A 19,699-nucleotide genomic window follows, 5' to 3' on the forward strand; every position below is an offset into this window, starting at 1 on the left:
ACAGGACTGTAGTCTATTCTCCTAATCTCTCAGAGCTGTTTCCTCACAAGTAAAATGGAGGTAATTATATCTCCTTTGCCTATGTGTGTATGTGAGGAGACACTTAAATGATACAAGTGATTACCAGTTGCTAATATCAAACAGAGCCGGTTATCCTCTGCAACAATAAAAATCAGCCACTTAAATATTTAAAAACCTGTTTATAATTCTCCTGTCAAGGTGAACTGAATGTTTCATGAAAAGTATCTGTGGTCCAAAAATCTGGATCTCCACATATGCATCTGAATTTTATTCTCAGCCCTTTATTATTCCGGCTGAACCTGTCATCAGAGAGCAAGAGTTTATCTAAGATAATAAGTGATCGTCCTCCACAACACAAGTATAAGAACACAGACAGTACATTTGCAAGCTCTTCCTCTCCGCTGAGCTACATGCTCCCCGGCGTCCTGACTGTAGCTACAAGAGAAAGGACAGAACATCTGTTCTTTGTCAAGGACCAGACAATGAGTACAACCCCGTCCCACAAAACAGGGGTTGTTTTTGAAGGAACTAAGAATCCCTGTCCCCCACGGGACTGGTCTCTCTCCTATGCTACTCCAACAGCAGCATCTCATAGACAAAAACCTCAAATTTAGGACATTTTAATAATTTCTTTATGTGATTATGAAGCCTACACAAAAGAAGCTCCTATTTAAAGCCCCCAGGAGAAGAGCGTCTTCAGAATCCCACTCACTGGGCTATTTTTCCCTTTCTCCTTGCACATCTCTGCTGGAAATCAGCAAGGCCTTCAGACTGGAAGGTCGTGCTGCGTAAACTTGGGTGGGGAGGATCAACCCTGGCAGGGAGCACGTTTGTAAAACGTGCACTCCACGCATCATGGATCCTGCCTCACGCTCTGGGTGCCCTAAAGCACACAGTCCTAGAGAGGAGCCTCCCTGAGCCCTGGGGGCCAAGAGACTGCAGAGTTGTCATGTGAGATGCCAGCACCCGCAGCGAGTGTGTGGGAGGATGAAATGCAGACTCTCGCCTACGACGATGCCACACAGCTGTCCTGCACCAACTTGCTTCTGTCGCCCTCCACCTCCTCCTGCGGGAACGTCACTGCGATGCTCCCCCACCTGCCCTTTCCTCAGCGCTCAGACCGTGCGGCCCAGGAGACCTGGCGGCCACGGCAGAACGTTCTGTCCAACACGGCAGCCAGGAGCCTCATGCAGCCAGGGAGCATCTGCAATCTGGCTGCTGCAACTGAGGCTCGGCTTTTACATTTTTATTCCATTTTCCTTAAAGTTTTAATAACCACATGCGGCCAGTGGCTACCGTGCTGGTGGTGCAGCTGCAGGGTTGAGTTCCCACAGACCTCTGGGTCTGGGCAGAGGAAGTGACCTTGGTCGTTTTTCTTTCTGATGCATCACCATTGGTTCTTTGAGTCTCAGCTGGAAAGGGCACAGGAAAACCCCATTTCCCACTAAGCTGCCTTGGATTTCCAATGCTCAGCAACTCCTACATTCCGACTATACTTTGTCAATATTTCCTACACTATTTGTCATCTTGCGATCCTGTAATTATTCATTTGTTCAGCTGCCTCACTTGAGGACAAGAATATTTTCCCTTCTCTGTATTCTAAATTGGCTCAGTAGATACTATACCTAAAAATATTTGTATATCATTCCCTTCCAGCACTTATATTTACTTACTCATTAAGTTCTCTGTAACAGGTATTTCTCAGAAATTGATGATATTTAGACTAAGCATATCACTTGACTGACCTTAGCTTTGAAGACAATCTTTATCAAAATAACCCGTATGCCCCTCTGAGCAGGCACAATGGATAAATAATGCTGAAGTACGTTCGCCTAACTGCCTAGGACACGGTACTTAAAGGGACTTACCTTTTCCTTCTCCCCATTTCCCATCCCCTGATTACGTTCCCATAGTTAGAAGTTTGTTTTTTCTTCATGGCTCTTTCGAGTGCTTTTGTGTCATGCTGCTGGTGCTCGTGGTACTTGCTGACTTACGGCCATGATGGTTTTGCTGACGGAAATATACTTTACCTGAAGTATAAAGTCAAGGATATCCAAGAATGGAGGAGTACTTTCTGAGCTACTGAGTACTTTCTATCTCTTAGCTAACAGTTAGCTAACCTACTATACTAGGTTCTTCAGTATTTTCCCCTGTGTTACAAGAAGAATTTCTCAGGAGATTTATAGGGGGGATCTGAGAAGCTCTAAGAAAGGACGAAGTCACAAAGAAAACCATAAAACACCTCATCAGCACCTTCTCAGCTCAAACCTGTCTGGCCATCAGGATACAGAACAAGGGGCCTTGAATGAAAAGGAAGAGGTGTGTCTGGGCCCAAAGCCAGGCCAGAACCCAGCACAAATGTGATTGATGGTGATGCCCCCAAGGCACAGTCCCTGTGGCTGATGGCTGTCAAAGAAACAGGACCCGTCTGCTAATGGTCCTTTTGGCCTCACAGCCTTCCTGCTCATCCTGGGGTAGCCTGCCCACAAACGTGTCAGGGCCTGCAGCAGGAGTGGAGGGCAGAGGGTTACAGGGGTGCGTGTCATCTGATCTGCGAATCAAATTCTAGACACTATCAAAAGTACCTCCACCATGAGAGAGAACAATCGCACTGAGACGGAGAGGCTGCAGACTAGCGAGGCTCACTCATTAGCTGGGCGTCTAACTCCCAAACACCTGACCCAGAGCATCCGTGCCTCTAGCTCATGCAGTGCTTCAGCAAAACCACGCACTTCCAGGGTCAGTCACAAATAGCTGGAACTTGGAAGTTTAAATCTGTAAATGCCAAGAATCTGTTTTATGCTAGTTTCTAATTCTGAATATCCCCCATTCCTGAGAACACTTCAAATATTGCCATGGATACAAGCTAAGAAGAAGGATACAGAACTTTCAAGACTGCAGACATACGATCTGGGAGCAACACTGATTTTATCCTTCTGGTAATAGTTTCCATCAGCAAAACCAACATGGCAGGAAGTAACCAACGACCACGAACAATGGCAGGCATCACCTAAAGACTTTCTGAAGAGTCATGAAGAACAGAAAAAAAATCTCTGACTATGGGAACTCGGTGGGGAGACGGGAAATGCAGATGAAGCACCCTGTCCTAGACAGGTGGGCAAACGTACTTTATAAACCACAGAGTAGAGCAACCAAAGGTACTAGATTTTTAAAAAGCAAGTTATGGAGAATTTCATCACCAGAGTGATATTAAATATTATGTGCTTCTGAAATTAGACAATGTAATTTCCAAATGTGGTAAAATAAACTTAAGAAGACATTTCCATTTCTTAATTACAATGTTCCTTCCTTTGTAACAATTTTAACTCACATTTGAGCACATTTAACAATCAATAAAAATAGTACCTAACATTTGCAAGGTTCTTTTAAGCACGGCATCCTCAGAAAAAAAAAAAAAAATCTGTAAACATACCCAATTACAAGACAGAACTGAGGTAGCATGAGGAATAAAGAAAAGCTGCTGTGGCAACACAACTCGCTTGATAATAACTCTCTCTCATCAAACCGGAATAGAGAAGCGATAATAACCTACATCAACATGGGCTTCAACCCAGTACCTTCCTCCCTGCCCCGAGAGAACTGTGGGCTGAGGGAAAAGTCGTGGATTATGTGCTATGGGTGCAGCTGTAAACAGACAGCCTCAGGTCATCCTCCTCAAAGGCCTTGGGACCTTTGGGAATACTCAGAACCAGAGTCGCCTCGGGGATCACAGGATGGAACTCCTTGTTAGTTTCAGGGGCCAGAAGAAGTCCTTTTCCAGACTGGGCCACAACATGAGCCCATGAAATTGAGGACAATTTCATGCATCTCCAGGGCTCCCGTACGTCCAATGGCTCCTGCCCTTCGGGGCTCCCAGTCCCCACAAAGAACAGAGGCTCTAATCCCCTTCCCTGGTGTGTGAGGAATACTCTAATAGATGTGTGCTTCAGGCACTGTGCTATCCATTCTGAGTTCCTTAAAACACTCGGGAATCACTGATCCGATAAGTCTGAGAAAAAGCGAGACCACTGTACATAAAATATTATTCCATTTGTCAGAGCACCTCCACCTGGCTGTAGCAGCATATTAGGAAGCTGAATCATTATAGGTATTTAACTTCTCACTCAAGAACCAACTCCTTTTTTTAAAATAGGAAACAGATCATAACTTACTATGCGTTAGTCAATAAAAAAGAAGAACATACTTCTCCCTGCATGTCCTCGAAGGTCGCCCCTAAACTTCACATGCAATGCTGACAGCTCTCACTACTGCCTTGGACACTCAGATATGTTTGTCACCTGCTGCTGGGTGGGTGCAAGATAACACATGTAACTGTTACTGAACCTCAATTATGTAGCTAATGGTATGATGTCAGGGTCAAAGATGCAGTGGCCATGTTCTCAGCTAGTCCTTGCCTCAGAACTAACGGTAGTAAAACCCGACCAATAAGGATATTTAAATAAACCAAATTCTCCAGGTAATGATAGAGATCTCGACACTCTTACATCTAAAACACTAATAATCTAGAGCCAACACACTACAGGCCCTTCTTGAAGGAAGTATCATACAAAAGGAGACAAGATGACAATGAAACTTATCCAACCACACAAAACATACACTTCAATATGCAAACACCCCAAGTGTAGGAAGAATGGCTCACTTGGAAGTGTTTATTTTCCAAGCATTCAAGCGAAGCCTTGGTGTGACGACCAGATCCGCCCTTTGTTGCCTGAGTGACCAGGAGCCGGGCCTTTGCTCTCAGAGCCTCAGTTCCATCAGTTGTTAAATGAAGGTCAAGGAACCTCCTTACCAGTGGTGGTGAGGGTTCAGTGGGACGATGGAAGTGGAAGCCCGGGAGTGTAGCAAACGCTAGCTCCTGCTGTTACCAGCAGCTTGCGATATAGAGGCAGGTGGTCCTAAACAACATTTCCCCAACCCAGGTCCCGCAGAATGGGCACTTCTGGCATGTGGTCCCAACCTAACAAGGCAGAGGTGAGCCCCTCATTACGTACATACCACCCACCCTGGCAAGGGCAATAAATTGTGTTGAGTCCCCACTCCACACAGTATGCTGAATCCTGCCGTGGGTGAGAAATGACACACAGGCATGGGTCCCACCCTTCCGGCGCTCACAACATAGTGTGACAGGTCACAGGTAAATACGTAGCAGGGGCCAGCAAATCACATGCTGTGGTATAAAGGGAAGTTATTGCTGGTGATGGGACTTTAAATATTTTATAGAAGATTGGGCGCCTCGGGGGCTCTGTTGGTTAAGCGTCCGACATTGGCCCAGGTCATGATCTCACAGTTCATGGGTTTGAGCCCCGTGTCCGGCTCTGTGCTGACAGCTTGGAGCCCGAAGCCTGCTTCAGGTTCTGTGTCTTCCTTTATCTCTGCCCCTCCCCAGCTTGTTCTCTCTCTCTCTCTCTCTCTCTCACAAAAATAAAACATTAAAAAAAATAAAAATAAATAAATATTTTAGAGAAGAATTTTGTCATTATGGTGGTTGGAAACCTTCTTTAAATGGAGAAAATATTTTAAACTTCAATCAGAAAACACTTAGCCAGTCCCTCATTCAGAAAACAATCCATTAAATGTACATTCATAATGAGAATATTTTCCTTGAGTGATTACAGTGAGGATTCCAAGAATCACATTTACAATTTTGGTTTCAAGTTTATCTCCTATGTGGTAGGAACTTGAAAACCAATTAATCAATTTAGTGCCATTATCCACACGCTTATTTTTAAGATGTGTAGACATTGCTCAAACAACACACTGCGGAGGTCAGATTCAGAGCAGGGAGCTGTAATCCATATGTGCTTATGTATATATATATAAAACAAATGCCTCTGTGGGAGCCAAATTGCGGGGTCAAATAGAGAATGAGGGTCAAAATGTAGGGGGCTGTCTTTACAGTGTTTACAGAGGATCGCACCGTGGTCGTGCGATCTTACTACGACAATGGCAAAGAGTGCATAGAAGCAGGGGTGGCTGGCTACCTGCCCAGAGGGGCGTTGACGCTTGCTGCTCCGTCACCAGCTGGACTGGCTCGGGCACAGACGACGAAGGGGCTGGCCCTGGTCCCGGGCCCCTTGGGACGTCAGCCTGAGTGAGACCCGAAAGGACATCCAGAAGGAACCGGGAAAGGTCCCAGGCTTCAGAGGTCCAGCAGAGGCAACACCACCTCAGGGCACGCTCTCAGGACGCCTTTTCTTCACTCGGTCTGTTACACATTAGGGGCCTTTGCCTACTGATGGCTTCAGCCACGTGGTGCTCAAGCACGGTCACGGGCAACTGCTTCTAAGAGGAAAAGGGCCACCCGCCCCCGTCCCAACCCCCAACCCCATCCCCCCCACCCCCCCGGCCCCCTGCCCGGGAAAGGCCCTTTAAATACGCGCTTACCTCTGCGGGGAGCATCTGCGCGGTGTCATATAAGGAGCGGCACATCTTCAAAACCTCGTTCCCCAGTCCGTCTCTGTTCCCCGTCCTACACCTGGTCAGCATGGCTGTTGCCAGTCTCACCCACGGGTTGCCGGGGACGCCGGGTCTGAGGGGGAGACACACCAGGCACCGGGAGTGAGTGATTCACGCTGTGACAACCGCGGCATGGAATTTTTAAAGAGAGAAGAAACGCCACCTTTTGAAGCGAAATGCTTTGGGCCAACGGCAGTCACAGTGTAGGTGCTGTGTTCCCTCAAGCCTGTCGCGAAGGAGAGAGAACCCCTTCCAGCGAACACGGCTCGCAGGGGCATCGCCACCTGCCCAGCAGCGTGGAGGCCGTGGGCAGACACTGAGGGCAGCGCCACCCTGGGCTCCCCGGGTGGCTCCCAGCTTCCTACTTGGGTGACTCAGGGAAGTCACTGAAGCTCTCTGAGCTTGGTCGTTTAGTGCTGGGGAAGCCACCCAACCTCTCTGGGCCTCAGTTCCTTTTCATTCTGAAAGAGCAATTGAGTGTTTTCCTTGCAAACTTGCCTTATTCTTATACATCAATGAATGATGTTCATAATTGTGCACTATCGCTCTTAATCGCAGGCACATTTCACTATTCGCTGCCTAAATATTGGCTTTTGTTCACCATACGACGATGACACACTCAGGGCCCCGGGGCCGAAGGACAGTCAGGGTGCCGCAGAGGTCAGCCTGCGCACAGACCAAGGAAGCAACGTGCGAGTGGTAGTGAGATCACGCTGTGCCCTTCACACAGCTTCCCTGCTTCCGAAACACGAAAGCACACAAAGTTTGCCTTCTGTTTCCCTCCTCCGGATGTCACAGCCTCATGCTTCATACAAACGTCCCAATTTACGTTTTGAGAGACAAGGTAAATGTACATTATTCCATGGCCCCAGGAACAGGGTGCCAATTTTACTTGCCATGTTTTAAAATAATTTTCCTATTGATGAAGAGGCTGTGGTCTCAGTAGCATGGCTCTAGATTCTAGACACACAACACCTGAGGATGGTTCTTGCCCTGAAAGGACTTTATCCCTTTCCCCCTAAGAAAAATGTCAAGTGTAACAATGGCAAAGGGACTCACAATACCAGCCTTTGGCAGAGCCTTTGTGTCTCAGCTCGAACTAACAATGTGTGAGGACAAAGAGTCCTGCTTATTCAAGGTACAAACAAAGCGCAGAGAGTGTCTGGTGGCCCGAGAAGTCTTACACTTAAGGACTCGGCCTCTGCTTTCTTCTTTCAAAGTCTGAATTCTGCCCCCCTGGGTTTTCTCCACCAGCCGCCGCACGGCAGCAGGAACGCTGGCCTGCTGGAGGTGGCTTTGGTGACAATTATCAAAATGCGTTTTTCACCAGCCAGTTTTGATACAGTGGATGAGAATTATAAATCTCCCCTAAGTATGAATCTATTATTCCTCTCATGCATTTTCCCACAGGAGAATAAAACCGAAAACCCACAGATGGTTCCAGTAGATTAGCAATCATGTGGATGGAGCAGAGTTCTCGGTTTTTACCTTTGTTGTTTAAACTGACAACATTCAACCACTGTCACACTGTCCTGCCCTTCCTCCTGCCTTTCCTGACTTTTCCTCCCCTCTTCCTTTTATGGGGGGGTGGGGTGGGGTGGGGAGGTGATTTTGGAAGTAAAGTCATACATTTGATTATCTGGGAACAGAAAAGGGACTCAAAAGTACTTCTAAGAACCTACTGGTAAGGCGCCCCATCCTACAGTGTCTTGTGGTAAAACACAAATTTGGGACAGGAAAAAAGCCGCAGAAAGACATTTTCTTTGACTTGTCCTCAGGTACCCTTCTGGATGGAGACACAGCTGGTAAGAGGGGTTAAGCAGACCGGTAATGCTTTGTTTTGACTCTAATGGTTTCATAAAGGAGGTTTTGAGAACATAGGTTAGCAATTTACTAATTTCACCTCATTCTGGCTACAAAAGAATATACCTTTAAAAACCAGGATTTTAAAATCTGCTAACACATTGTTTAAAATGCAATAAATGCCTTAAGTGATTAAACTGAGTTTACTACGTGTGGGTAGGTCAGGGATCTGAAATGGTTGTTGTTCTCAAAGTACAAGAAACCGTAAAACCACAGTAAATTAATCCACTAGACGGTGTCATTTCCTGATTTTGAAAATTCTCTTTAAACCCAAGAGATCCATTTTGAAGGCATGAAGAGATCTACAACGCAACCCTAATCATTTTCTTGAAAAGCAAAGCAACACTGACAATCTAACTAGTGAGTCTACTGCACATTCTCCTCACCTAACAGTCGTCTGGAAAGTGCACAGAGACGCAGACTCAGCCAGCCCAGCAGGGCAGCTCCGCCGTGACAGCCGGCACCAAATGGAAATGCCGCTTGGACACACTACCACGCGGAAGCCTAAAGGCTTTCATGTGACAACCTGTACTGCGGGGCTTCAGACCATAAAGGTAGAACCTAATCTTAAAAGCTACGTATTGGGGCACCTGGGTGGCTCAGTCAGCTAAGTGTCCGACTTTGGCTCAGGTCATGATCTCACAGTTCCTGGGTTCGAGCCCCATGTCAGGCTCTGTGCTGACAGCTCAGAGCCTGGAGCCTGCTTCAGATTCTGTGTGTCCCGATCTCTCTGACCCTCCCCTGCTCACGATGTCTCTCTCTCTCTCTCTCTCAGAAATAAATAAAACATTAAAAAAAATTAAAAGAAAAAGCTACCTATCTGCACGGCGTCTACACCACAAAATGGCCACTACACTCCACTTGGTTGGACACAAAACAAAACCACCCTTTGCTTAGTTTGCTTCAGAAATTCCTAACAGTCTCCTCCTCGGGTTAAGGTGGAGTCTTTTCTAGATGTTTGTTGGCAGTCCTTTAAAAACTGCTCACAGAATATTTATCTTCAGGAAAACCTTCTTTGGCTTCTGAGGCACAGAGATGCGCACTGGGTTTGGGGGTGGGGGGCAGATGAGTCGTGGAGCGGGCGGGCACTTGGAACGGAGGCACGGGTGGGCGCTCCTCTTCTGTGCCAACGAGGAGCAGCAGTTCACGACAGACAGCATATGCGCCCAGAAGAAAGCCGGCCACTTCCTCCTCAGGGATCCTCGGCCGACAGCACGGGGACCGCGGGACTGCCGCGTGCGGCCCGGAGCGGCAGCTGCGAGCTCAGCACGACATGCAGGAAACATGGGCTGTGAAGGCGGCCGGAGGTCCAGTGAGCCCTCTCTCTGCCTCGTCCACTTAGTAACCATGCGGGGTCTGCAGTTACTCAGCTTCTGAATTCCCACCCCCTCTTTATAAAATTAGATAATGTCACCCTCCATGGAGGTTTACGGAGTGAATTATAATAAGCATAAATGGCACATAACACTGTGTATCCTCAATAAATGGGAACTATCAATTTATTCCACATGGATTCTCATGTTAGCGTTGCAAGTTGTGTTAAAAGAGACTCAAAACATTTCCTGGTGAAAATACTGGAACAAAATTATTTTGCTGACATTACAAATCAGATGTTACTACTAAGCGCGGTCTGATATTTTTGAATAAAATATTCGGCTGTAGGGGCAAGGAGAAATGGAAAGGAACGGCAATATTTCCAAAAAACAAAACAAAACAAAACAAAACCCCACCAATTTTAATTTCCTCCAAAAGTTGACGCTGATTTTATATATTTCGTTGCATCAGCTCTTTTGAAGGTACCAACAATTGTAAAAGTGAAGAGCGGACAAAAGAAATCTAACTTGAGGCTGACACTCACACATGGTCATGTTTCATAGGTGGCCAGGCCTGCAGGAGCAAAATCAAGTGCTGAAACTCGACCTCTTGGTGGCTGCATTCCAGGAGCTCCATGAAGAGAGAATAGCGATTTTCTTCGTTCTCAACGTCGGCTACGTCCACCTGAAGTGGAAAGACACATGTGACACTGGTGGCAAAGATTGATGGTTCACAGAAGAATCCGCATTTGATGACTCTGAGGAAACCGTCTCCAAAGGTTTTACAATGTGTTGGGAGCTACGATTTAACACCGCTGCCCTCCTTCAAAAGCTCTGTGCCTTATGCAACTTAAAACATTAATGTTAGGGGCACCTGGACAGCTCAGTCGGTTAAGCATCCGACTTCGGTTCAGGTCATGATCTTACGGTTGGTGGGTTTGAGCCCTGCGTCAGGCTCTGTGCTAACAGCTCAGAGCCCGGAGCCTATTTCGGATTCTGTGTCTCCCTCTCTCTCTGACCCTCCCCTGCTCACACTGTCTCTCTCCCTGTCTCAGAGATAAATAAAACATTTAAAAAAAAAAAAAAAAAGAACATTAATTTTAAACACTGTTTAGGACAAAACGCAGCAAGGTTCTCAACGTTCCTTACAAAAATAAATTTAAACAAGTAGATTTGCAGAGGGCTGGCTTACTGATTCTTAATTTTTTAAGTTAAAATACAGAATTATTTTATATGAAACTATAATAATTCATCTTAACATTAGCCAATTTTTTTTTAGTTCCAGTTATCCTCAATGCACTTCTACTTCTCATTTTAGCATTATTATTGCTAAGTCTTCATGTTTAGAAAACTTCTCCAATTTGAAATGAAAGAATTGACTGAAGTGTATTTGTCATGAATTTTGTTACACATCAACATAAAACAAAATATCTTTTATTCGAATCTCAGTTTCCGAAGCAAATGAAGTCTTGATCAAGTAAAGAACATGAATTCTTCCTCTCATTGCCTAAGTGAATGATATTTCCTTTATTTACACTGAGGCAGTTCTGAAACGAATCACATCTCCAGCACTCTGTGGATGGAAACGTTTGCTGTGTTAAGTTAGAGAGGAGTTGTAGATATAAAATAAGCCGAGAGCTGGTGGCCTGTTCCCCAGCCTCTCTTAACACAGATGAGTCCGTTAGACTCAGAAGATGATAGATGCCTTGAAGGAATAAGAGAATGGATGGTTACCTATACATTTGCTAAATTTTCTGTATAAATACATATTTCCAAAGCATTTAATTTCACGGTCATTCTGGCTCTGATCCCAGTAGCCACCCGAAAAAGTCACAGCATACAGCCTGTATTCTCACAAAACTTGGTATGTACTATGAGATGATCAATAATTATTAGGGGAAGTCCTGCTCACATGGAGATCAAAACCTGCTTGAAAGCCCCACGGCATTCTTCCATGGACTAAGAACTCAAAAGCATTTTGTTGTTTTTGAAATCATTTGATGACCCAGGAAGAGTTCACCCTTAAAACTGTTTTGGGTGGGAAACAACACAGACGTTATTAACCTCCCTTTATAGATGCAGAAACAGGTTTATCTGTCCTGGTAACATGGCCACCAAGTGGCAGAGCCAACATGTAATTATGATCAGATCAGAATGTTCTGGAATTAGCGGACGCAATAAGCTACACAAGCGAGCCCTGAATTATTTAAATAGGTAGTCTAATTGGGAGTGTGGCAATATTTTCTCACTTATTTATAAAGAAATGTTAAAAAAGTTTCCAAACTCAAGACATCCACCTGTTTTTACCTAACCGCCCACCTTTAACTCCTCTCCAGGCTTGGGGTCTCTCGGGGTCTCTCAGGTGGTCCACCACACATGCCTGTCCCTCGGGAACTCTGACCTGTTTTCTCTGCCTGGCACGTTCTCTCTGTAGATATCTGGATGGCGCATTCGCTTATTTCCTTCATATTCCTCAAATGTCACCTCATCGGGGAAAGTACTGTGTAACTGTCCACCTCAAGTAGCATCCTGCCCTACACCATCTGTCCCCTCCCCTTGTTTTGCATTTATAAGGATGGGAGACATTTCATATGTATTTGTTTCTTCCCCTTCTTCTCCCATAAGAATGGAAGCCCCTTGAAAACAGAGACTTTCCTTTATTTGTTCACTGGTTTATCCCCACTCCTTAAAATAACACCTGACAGACAGTAGACACAGAGTGCTTATCGAGTGTATGAACTAATGGATATTCAAATGAATCAAGGTAGACAATCCATCATTTATAAAATATTGTAGCACAGGACGGTGATACTAATATTCATGAGTTGCCATAAATTTTGGGTTTTTTTTTTTTTTTTTTACTAGAGACAGACATGAGGCTTAAACTGAGGATGCCACTGAGAAGGGGATCAGTAAATGTGACTCAGAGGAGGCCTGCGTAGTGACATTATGTCTCCACTGATAATGCCTGGTGGCTAGCTGTGTGATTTTGGCACAGTCCCTCTCTGAGTCCCATTTTCCTCATCTCAAAAATGGGCTCTGAGAAGCTCTGAAGTTTCAGAGGTTCTGAGGAGGGGCCCGAAGGTCTGCGGGAGAGAAAGGATGGGTTAATGGCTGCTCTTGTGGGAGTTACAATCCAAGTTCTTATAGCTTATGTGTAGAAAAGGTTTTGTGAGGTTTTAAAAATGTTTACTTATTTTTGTGAGAGAGAGAGTGTATGCGTGCACAAGGGAGTGGGGAAGGGGCAGAGAGAGGGAGAGACAAAATCCCCAGCAGGCTCTGTGCAGTCAACACAGAACCTGGTGTGGGGCTCGAACTCACGAACCATGAGATCATGACCTGGGCCAAAGTCGGATGCCTAACTGACCGAGCCACCCAGGCAACCCATGGGATTAGTGTTTTAAAAATGGTTAAAACAACTGAATGATGTCTCCAATCCTTTTGGCAGTGTCAATCCCCAGTTTCCATAATTTACCACTGTGTGATTAATCACAAGTAGTTGTTCCTTTACATGAACGGTAGAGTCTACATAGGTCACCTGAGGATACCGTGAAAAGGAAAAGATTAGGAAAAAGTGGTTCTTATTTTCAAGATCATTTAGATTTTTTAAAAATATTTTTTATTTTGAGAGAGACAGAATCCCAAGCAGGCTCTGCATTCTCAGTAGAGCCTGACGTGGAGCTCGATCTCATGAAATGTAAGGTCACAACCTGAGCTGAAATCAAGAGTCAGAGGCTTAACCAACTGAGCCACCCAGGCACCCCAAGATCATTTAGATTTCTTTTCAGAAACTGCAATAGCCTATAAATTTTTAGGACATGTAGTGTATCTAAAAGGAGAGTTGGCTCAGGTCATGATCTCATGGTTCATGAGTTCAAGCTCCGTGTCAGGCTCTGTGCTGACAGCTCAGACCCTGGAGGCTGCTTCAGATTTTGTGTCTCCTTCTCTCTCTGCCCCTCCCCTACTTGAGCTCTGTCTCTCTCTCTCTCAAAAATAAACAAATGTTAAAAAAATAAAAATTAAAAAACTATAAATTATACCTTTATATGTTTGTTTTTCTATTAATGTATAAATAATAGTTTCTGTTTTTAACACGTGTTTGGCAATGAGTTTCTTTGTATAACACCTTCCCCCTGTGTACACAGACGTTTTTAAAGTGTGTCTTTGTCAGGAAACATTTTCCTCTGAAAGTTCATTATTAACGATTTCAATTATTAGTAACTTAATTTTCAGAGCACTGACCTCATGTTTAAAGTACAAATGTGTAAAATATAGAAATTTATACAATTATCCATTTTGTGTAGTTACATTTGTATAGTCCCTCACATCATGAAGGATTTCAATTTCAATTTGCTCAGCTCTTAAGAAAGCAGTTTTAGGGGCACCTGGGTGCCTGAGTTGGTCGAGAACCTGACTTTTGATTTTGGCTCCGGTCATGATCTCACAGTTCATGGACTCAGCCACACATCGGGCTCTGTGCTGACAGCATGGAGCCTGCTTGGGATTCTCCCTCTCCCTCTCTCTCTGTCCCTCCCATGCTCACACTCTGTTTCTCTTTCTCAAAATAAATAAATAAACATTAAACAAAAGAAAGATTGGGGCATCCAGGTGGCTCAGTTGGTAAAGCATCTGACTTAAGCTCAGGTCATGATCTTACAGCTTGTGAGTTTGAGCCCTGCGTCGGGCTCTGTGCTGACAGCTCAGAGCCTGGAGCCTAATTCAGATTCTGTGTCTCCCTCCCTCTCTGCCCCTGCTCTGCTTGTGCTTTGTCTCTCAAAAATAAATGTTAAAAAAATTTTTTTTAAATAAAAAAAGAGCAGTTTTAAATTCTCTACCACTGTAGCTGCAAAAACTTCACCTTACAAGAGAGAAGAAAATGGGCCTGAAAATGGGATTGAGTACATGTTTAACATGAGAAAGAATATATGCTTTGCCAGATAATCAGCCTACACAGTAAAACCTTCGATTGTGAGTAACTTGCCCTGTGGATGTTCTCCAAGACAAGCAAACGTTTCTAATAAATTTTAACTTGATAAACGAGCGATATCTTGCAATACGAGTAGTTTGTGACACCAAACGTCACATGATCACAATTGAATCAATGTTTCTCCCTTTCCCTCTCTCCTCCCTCTCTCTCTCTCTCACTCTCTCTCTGCGGGATTGTGGGTGATCGTCAATGCAATATCACATTTCCACAAAATCCTCAAAAGGAGGCAAAAGCAAGTGTCATTGGTTAGGTTCCTTGTTAAGGTTGCACTAAAAGAAACGATTCCACTGAGCCAATAGATAGCAGTGATTCTGTTAGTGATAGTGAAATTCGTCCTACACAATCACCGTCCTCTCTCGTCTCCCTCACACCAGCCACGAAGGTTTTCAAAAGTAAGTCCAGGTTCCTTTGTTTATTTTTCTTTATATTTTGTGTTTTCTTTATTATTTTGTATTACATTATATTATTGTAATATATTTATATGAATATTTTTGGGTTGTGGAACAAATCATCAGAGTTTCCATTATTTCTTATGGGGAAATTTGCCTTGATATACAAGTACTTTGGGTTACAAGAATGTTTCTGGAACAAATTATGCTTGCAAACCAAGGTTTTACTGTACTTTGTATACAGGTGCTAACTTAGGATTTGTGTCTACATGTTAAAACATCTAAATTTATCTAAATTTACCAAGCTAACATAAGCTTATCTTGTTCATCATATCATATGAGGCTTTAAAAATAAATTCAGGTAATCAAAACAAAATGAATTTTTGTAGAAAGAAAGATATACATATGCAGAGGACTTCCAGCCTGAACAAAATGGCTTTGACCCATTTTTCCCTGCTCCTCTCTTCAGCACAACTATAAACTTTGAAAATAATGAGAGACAACAAAGGAACTTTTTTTTCTATGTTTGTTTTTGAGAGAGAGAGAGAGAGAGAGAGACAGCACATGAGCAGGGGAGGGACAGAGAGAGAGAGGGAAACACAGAATCCGAAGTAGGTTCCAAGCTCCGAACTGTCAGCACAGAGCCTGACGGTGGGGCTCGAAGTCACTGACTATGAGATCATGACCTGAGTCAAAGTCGGATGCTTAACCAACTGAGCCACGCAGGTGCCCCCAAAAGAATGCCTAAAGGTGGTAAAAGGAAAGTTAACTGGTTTGGGACCCCAGGATTGAAGGAACAACACATGTCCTGGGGTCTGGCATCCCCTTCCCCAACTGAAGTATGCTCAGACTCAGTATTTCCTGACTCCTGATCGAAAAACACAAGACAGGCCAGGTAAGATCATTTCTCCTCAGACTTCCAGAAGGAAGGGAGAAAGAAGGTGGAGTTTAAAGAGTATTTTAAGAAATAACATTTAAAAACATCCCAAATCTGGTGGAAGATATTAACCTATAGATTCAAGATGAGCTAACCCCCAACAGGGAAAGTTAGCTCAAAGAAATCCATGCCTGGACACATCATAATTAAACTCTTAAAAATTAAAAGACAAAAAAAAAAAAATCTTGAAAGCAGCCAGAGAGAGAACAACACAGTACCTACAGAGGGGACAATGATTTTAAGAACAGTGCATTGCTTATGTGAAGCCACAGAGGCCAGAACGAAGAGGCACAATATTTCTCAAGTATTAAAAGAACTGTCAACTACAAACTCTATATACAGTAAAACTATCCTTTAGGAAAAAAAAGGGGAAATGAAACCATTCTCAGGGAAGGAAAACTAAAAGAATCTGTTATGAACAGCCTTCATCTTGAAGACTGGCTAAAGAAATTTCTTCAAATAGAAAGGACATGGGTTTTGGCCCAATATATTTTCCTATCACAACTAGAACTGCATATATTTTCCTATCACAACTAAGAATGCTGCTCATTAATGGCTACAAGAATTAAACAATCTTAAGTTGAAGAAAATCACTATGTCTTACAACTGACAAATTATCTGAAAAAAAAAAGAGAGGGAAGTATTGTTTTGAGTCAATAGAAGAGAAAGCAATGGGGTCTCAGAGCCTGCAAAAGTCATGGGAACAGATCAGCATTAATACCACGGGAATTCAAATTCTCCAGAATATCTGGACACAAGGTGTCGGGTGAACATGAATGCGGACCTAGGAAAGAATCCGATTCTTTCTTTTCTGGAGGGTAGCACAGGCCCTATTCGGATATGTATTCCCAGCATCTAAATACGCTTCACGTTAAGTGTGAGCAGTACAGTATGTAAACAGCTACAAGATGAAATGGTCATATAACATATTTTAACATCGAGGGAAGACCAACTGGAGTGGCCAGCAAAAGCTTCCACATACCTCACTATGGAGACTCTAAAATAATGACAAAGGGGTAATTTGATTAAATAACGCAGCTTTCAAAATAGTGCTGATAAAGTCAAAGTAACATGGAAAGATGTCATGCTTTGGACGTGTCGCTGGACCTTTCTGAGCTTAACTGCCTCTTCTGTAAGAGGAAGGTAACACGTAGTATACGATAGTTCTGGTTATTAAATAGGAGAGTGTGAATAAAATAGCCAGCAAAGTGATGGGCACATGGCAGGTGCATAATAAATGAGAGGTATTATTTATATTATAGCTACATATAAAAAAGCAGAAACAAGGATACGGGCTGTGATTTCTTCTAATAAGAGTTGGGTCAATAGACTAGATGGGACAGAAAAAGAATACAAAGAAATGTGGCTGTTTTAGGATAATGGGATCCTGAGTTAACTTTCATCTCTTTTTAGAATCTCATTTATTTGTACAATATAGGATTTGCAGTGGCTTTATAGCGTGCCTTCTGGAGACGAGTGAAAATAATTAGCAATTTCTCACAAGTTTTTCTTCTATGTTTTGTTTGATTTTATCCTTTTCTCCAGTGAAAGAGAAAGTAATATATGCCCCTGTCTCTTCCCAGTGAGCGGGGTTCGGGGGGGGGTGAAAATATCCAATATTTCACAGGCACCCTACAGCTAGCGATGACTCCGTACAGACACCTCTCACTGAACATTACTGGATTTTAAGGGGCAAAATTCACATGTGACTTAAACATAAAGATACCTCTTTCCCTTTTGTTTCTGAAAGCCATGCTTCTGTCCTCACTGAATTAGAGGACTTTAGCCCCTAGTGGAAGTCAATTTTTCAAGGAGCTACAGCCTCCTTATCACACATTGAGTCACTGTCCTTGAAAAAGTGGACTGAGCCACTTATGCTCGGGTGAAAACAGCTTTAACCTGAGATTTCCCTGTGGCCGCGGACAGTGAACATGACTACTGTAAACTGAGGCTCCCCCTTCTGAACTCGGTATCTTCCCATGGGCACGGACAATGTGGCTTATTTGACCTTCAGATAAGTATGAATATGAAATCAATATTAATACACATAACCAGACTTTGTGAATGGAAAACAATTAGCATCACGTAGAGGAGTATTCTCAATGTACTAATGCCAATCCCCCTTCCAATTTGAGCTGATGAGCTGTCACACTGCCTCTACGATTAATGCAATTGGGGGGGGGGGTAAATGTGAAATTGTTTCAAAACTAAAAGTTAAAAGAACAAAATAGGAGAAGCCACCCCCAGCTGCCTCACACCCTGACCACTCTGTGACATCCAAGCTGGGATGTTTCCCGCCTCTGCTCCCCTGCGTCCTCCAACATTTCTCTCCAGTCCCGCAAAGGGATGAGGAGACAGCACTGCCACGCACGGGGTTAGGAGCACGACTCGCGAGGTGGCTGAGGTTCTCGCTCCTCAGGGAACAAGGCCTGGAGGGGATTCCCCGGCTACAGACAGCGCCCACGTGGGTCCCTGGGTCCCGAGCTGACCTGGTGCGGGTGGGGGTGGGGGCGGGGGCGGAAGTGCCCTGGGCTGGAGGAGGCAGTTCCCACAGTGACAGTTGCTAACCCCCAGTATGTGTCCCAGGAAGAGGCTGCTGTGACCCAGGATACGTGCAAGGCTCTGAAGAAGGTCTGCCTAGTGAAGGGGAGAAGCAGGGTCTCCCTACTGGCCACACCACCCCCGCACCTCCCAAGGTGTTATTTAGAATTAAAACAGCCCTGACCTCCAGTGTCTTTCTCCACAAAGCCAGTGTGTCCTCTGCTCTTTTCCTCAGGCCACTGTCTTTAGCAACTTAAGCAAACATCAGAGGGCCACCAAATGTGTTTCCTGTCCCCACACATCTAAGCAGTCACAGGGCCCCTTTCTTTACCCGCCTCTATCTTCACAGCTGGTACCAAGTTCAGGGCCAAGTCTGGGCAATCTGACCCCTCTTTTGTTCCCTACCTGGCACCCCTCTCCCCCCCCCCCGCCCCCAGCCTGTTGTTCAGGAAGAAGTCAGAGGGTTTCTCCTACAACCACATCTCTGAGCACGCTGCTTCTCACGCATCTCTCTTCCGTGCGGTCACTGCACCAATGCAGTGAAACCCGCACGGGACCCTGGGGGCTCTGCTGCACTGCACTCGGTTCAGGAATCACTTCCTCAGAGGAGTCTTTCCCCACCACCTCCAGGCAGGGCTGCGTGCCCTCCCCTGGCCCCTATGCAGTGTGCAGACTTCTATCGCAGTGTCTAGAGCCTTCAGGGCGTGGACTTCTTTGCGTCTAGATCTATGGGCTCCCCTGGATTGGAATCCCCACACTAACAGGGTACCTTTACCTGGACTGGAGTTAGAGATGTACACATATCATGTCATTTAGTAGTCACATTCACACATTATTTCCATTTTACAGACAAGGAAACTGAGGTTGTGAGAGGTTTAGAAACTTCTCCAAGGCTGCAGAGGGAGTGAGTGGTAAAGCTGGGATGTGACTGCAGTTCTGTGTGAAGCGCCCAGACACTTCACTGCTAACTGTCTAGTCTCTTTGTCTGTCCCCAGAGGATACAGTGAATGGTGCATAATCTGTGCTGGAAGGACCTTCGATGACTATTTTACGTACAACAGTTATTAGGCGTGGCACTTCCCAGAATGTTTTAATTGAGCAGCAGAGAACACATCCGGTGCTCTGAACTGAGACTGAAAAATGCTAGGATATAAAGCAATACTTTGTTTTT

At 44.6% G+C, this 19,699-nt stretch overlaps 1 protein-coding gene across 1 annotated transcript in view; it reads right to left on the minus strand.

Moving 5' to 3' along the window:
* Positions 1-19,699, minus strand: part of LOC120225136 (neuroblastoma-amplified sequence-like) — a 231,412-nt gene that overhangs the window by 12,253 nt on the left and 199,460 nt on the right. The window contains exons 31-32 of the mRNA XM_039223359.1: positions 10,220-10,359; positions 6,427-6,571 (exon numbers count right to left, since the gene is read on the minus strand). Coding sequence (XP_039079290.1) covers positions 6,427-6,571; positions 10,220-10,359 — 285 coding nt within the window. The remainder of the gene's footprint in view (positions 1-6,426; positions 6,572-10,219; positions 10,360-19,699) is intronic.

Source organism: Hyaena hyaena, unplaced genomic scaffold, assembly GCF_003009895.1.
Source record: "Hyaena hyaena isolate Hyena2069 unplaced genomic scaffold, ASM300989v1 scaffold_1348, whole genome shotgun sequence".
Lineage (NCBI taxonomy): Eukaryota > Metazoa > Chordata > Mammalia > Carnivora > Hyaenidae > Hyaena > Hyaena hyaena.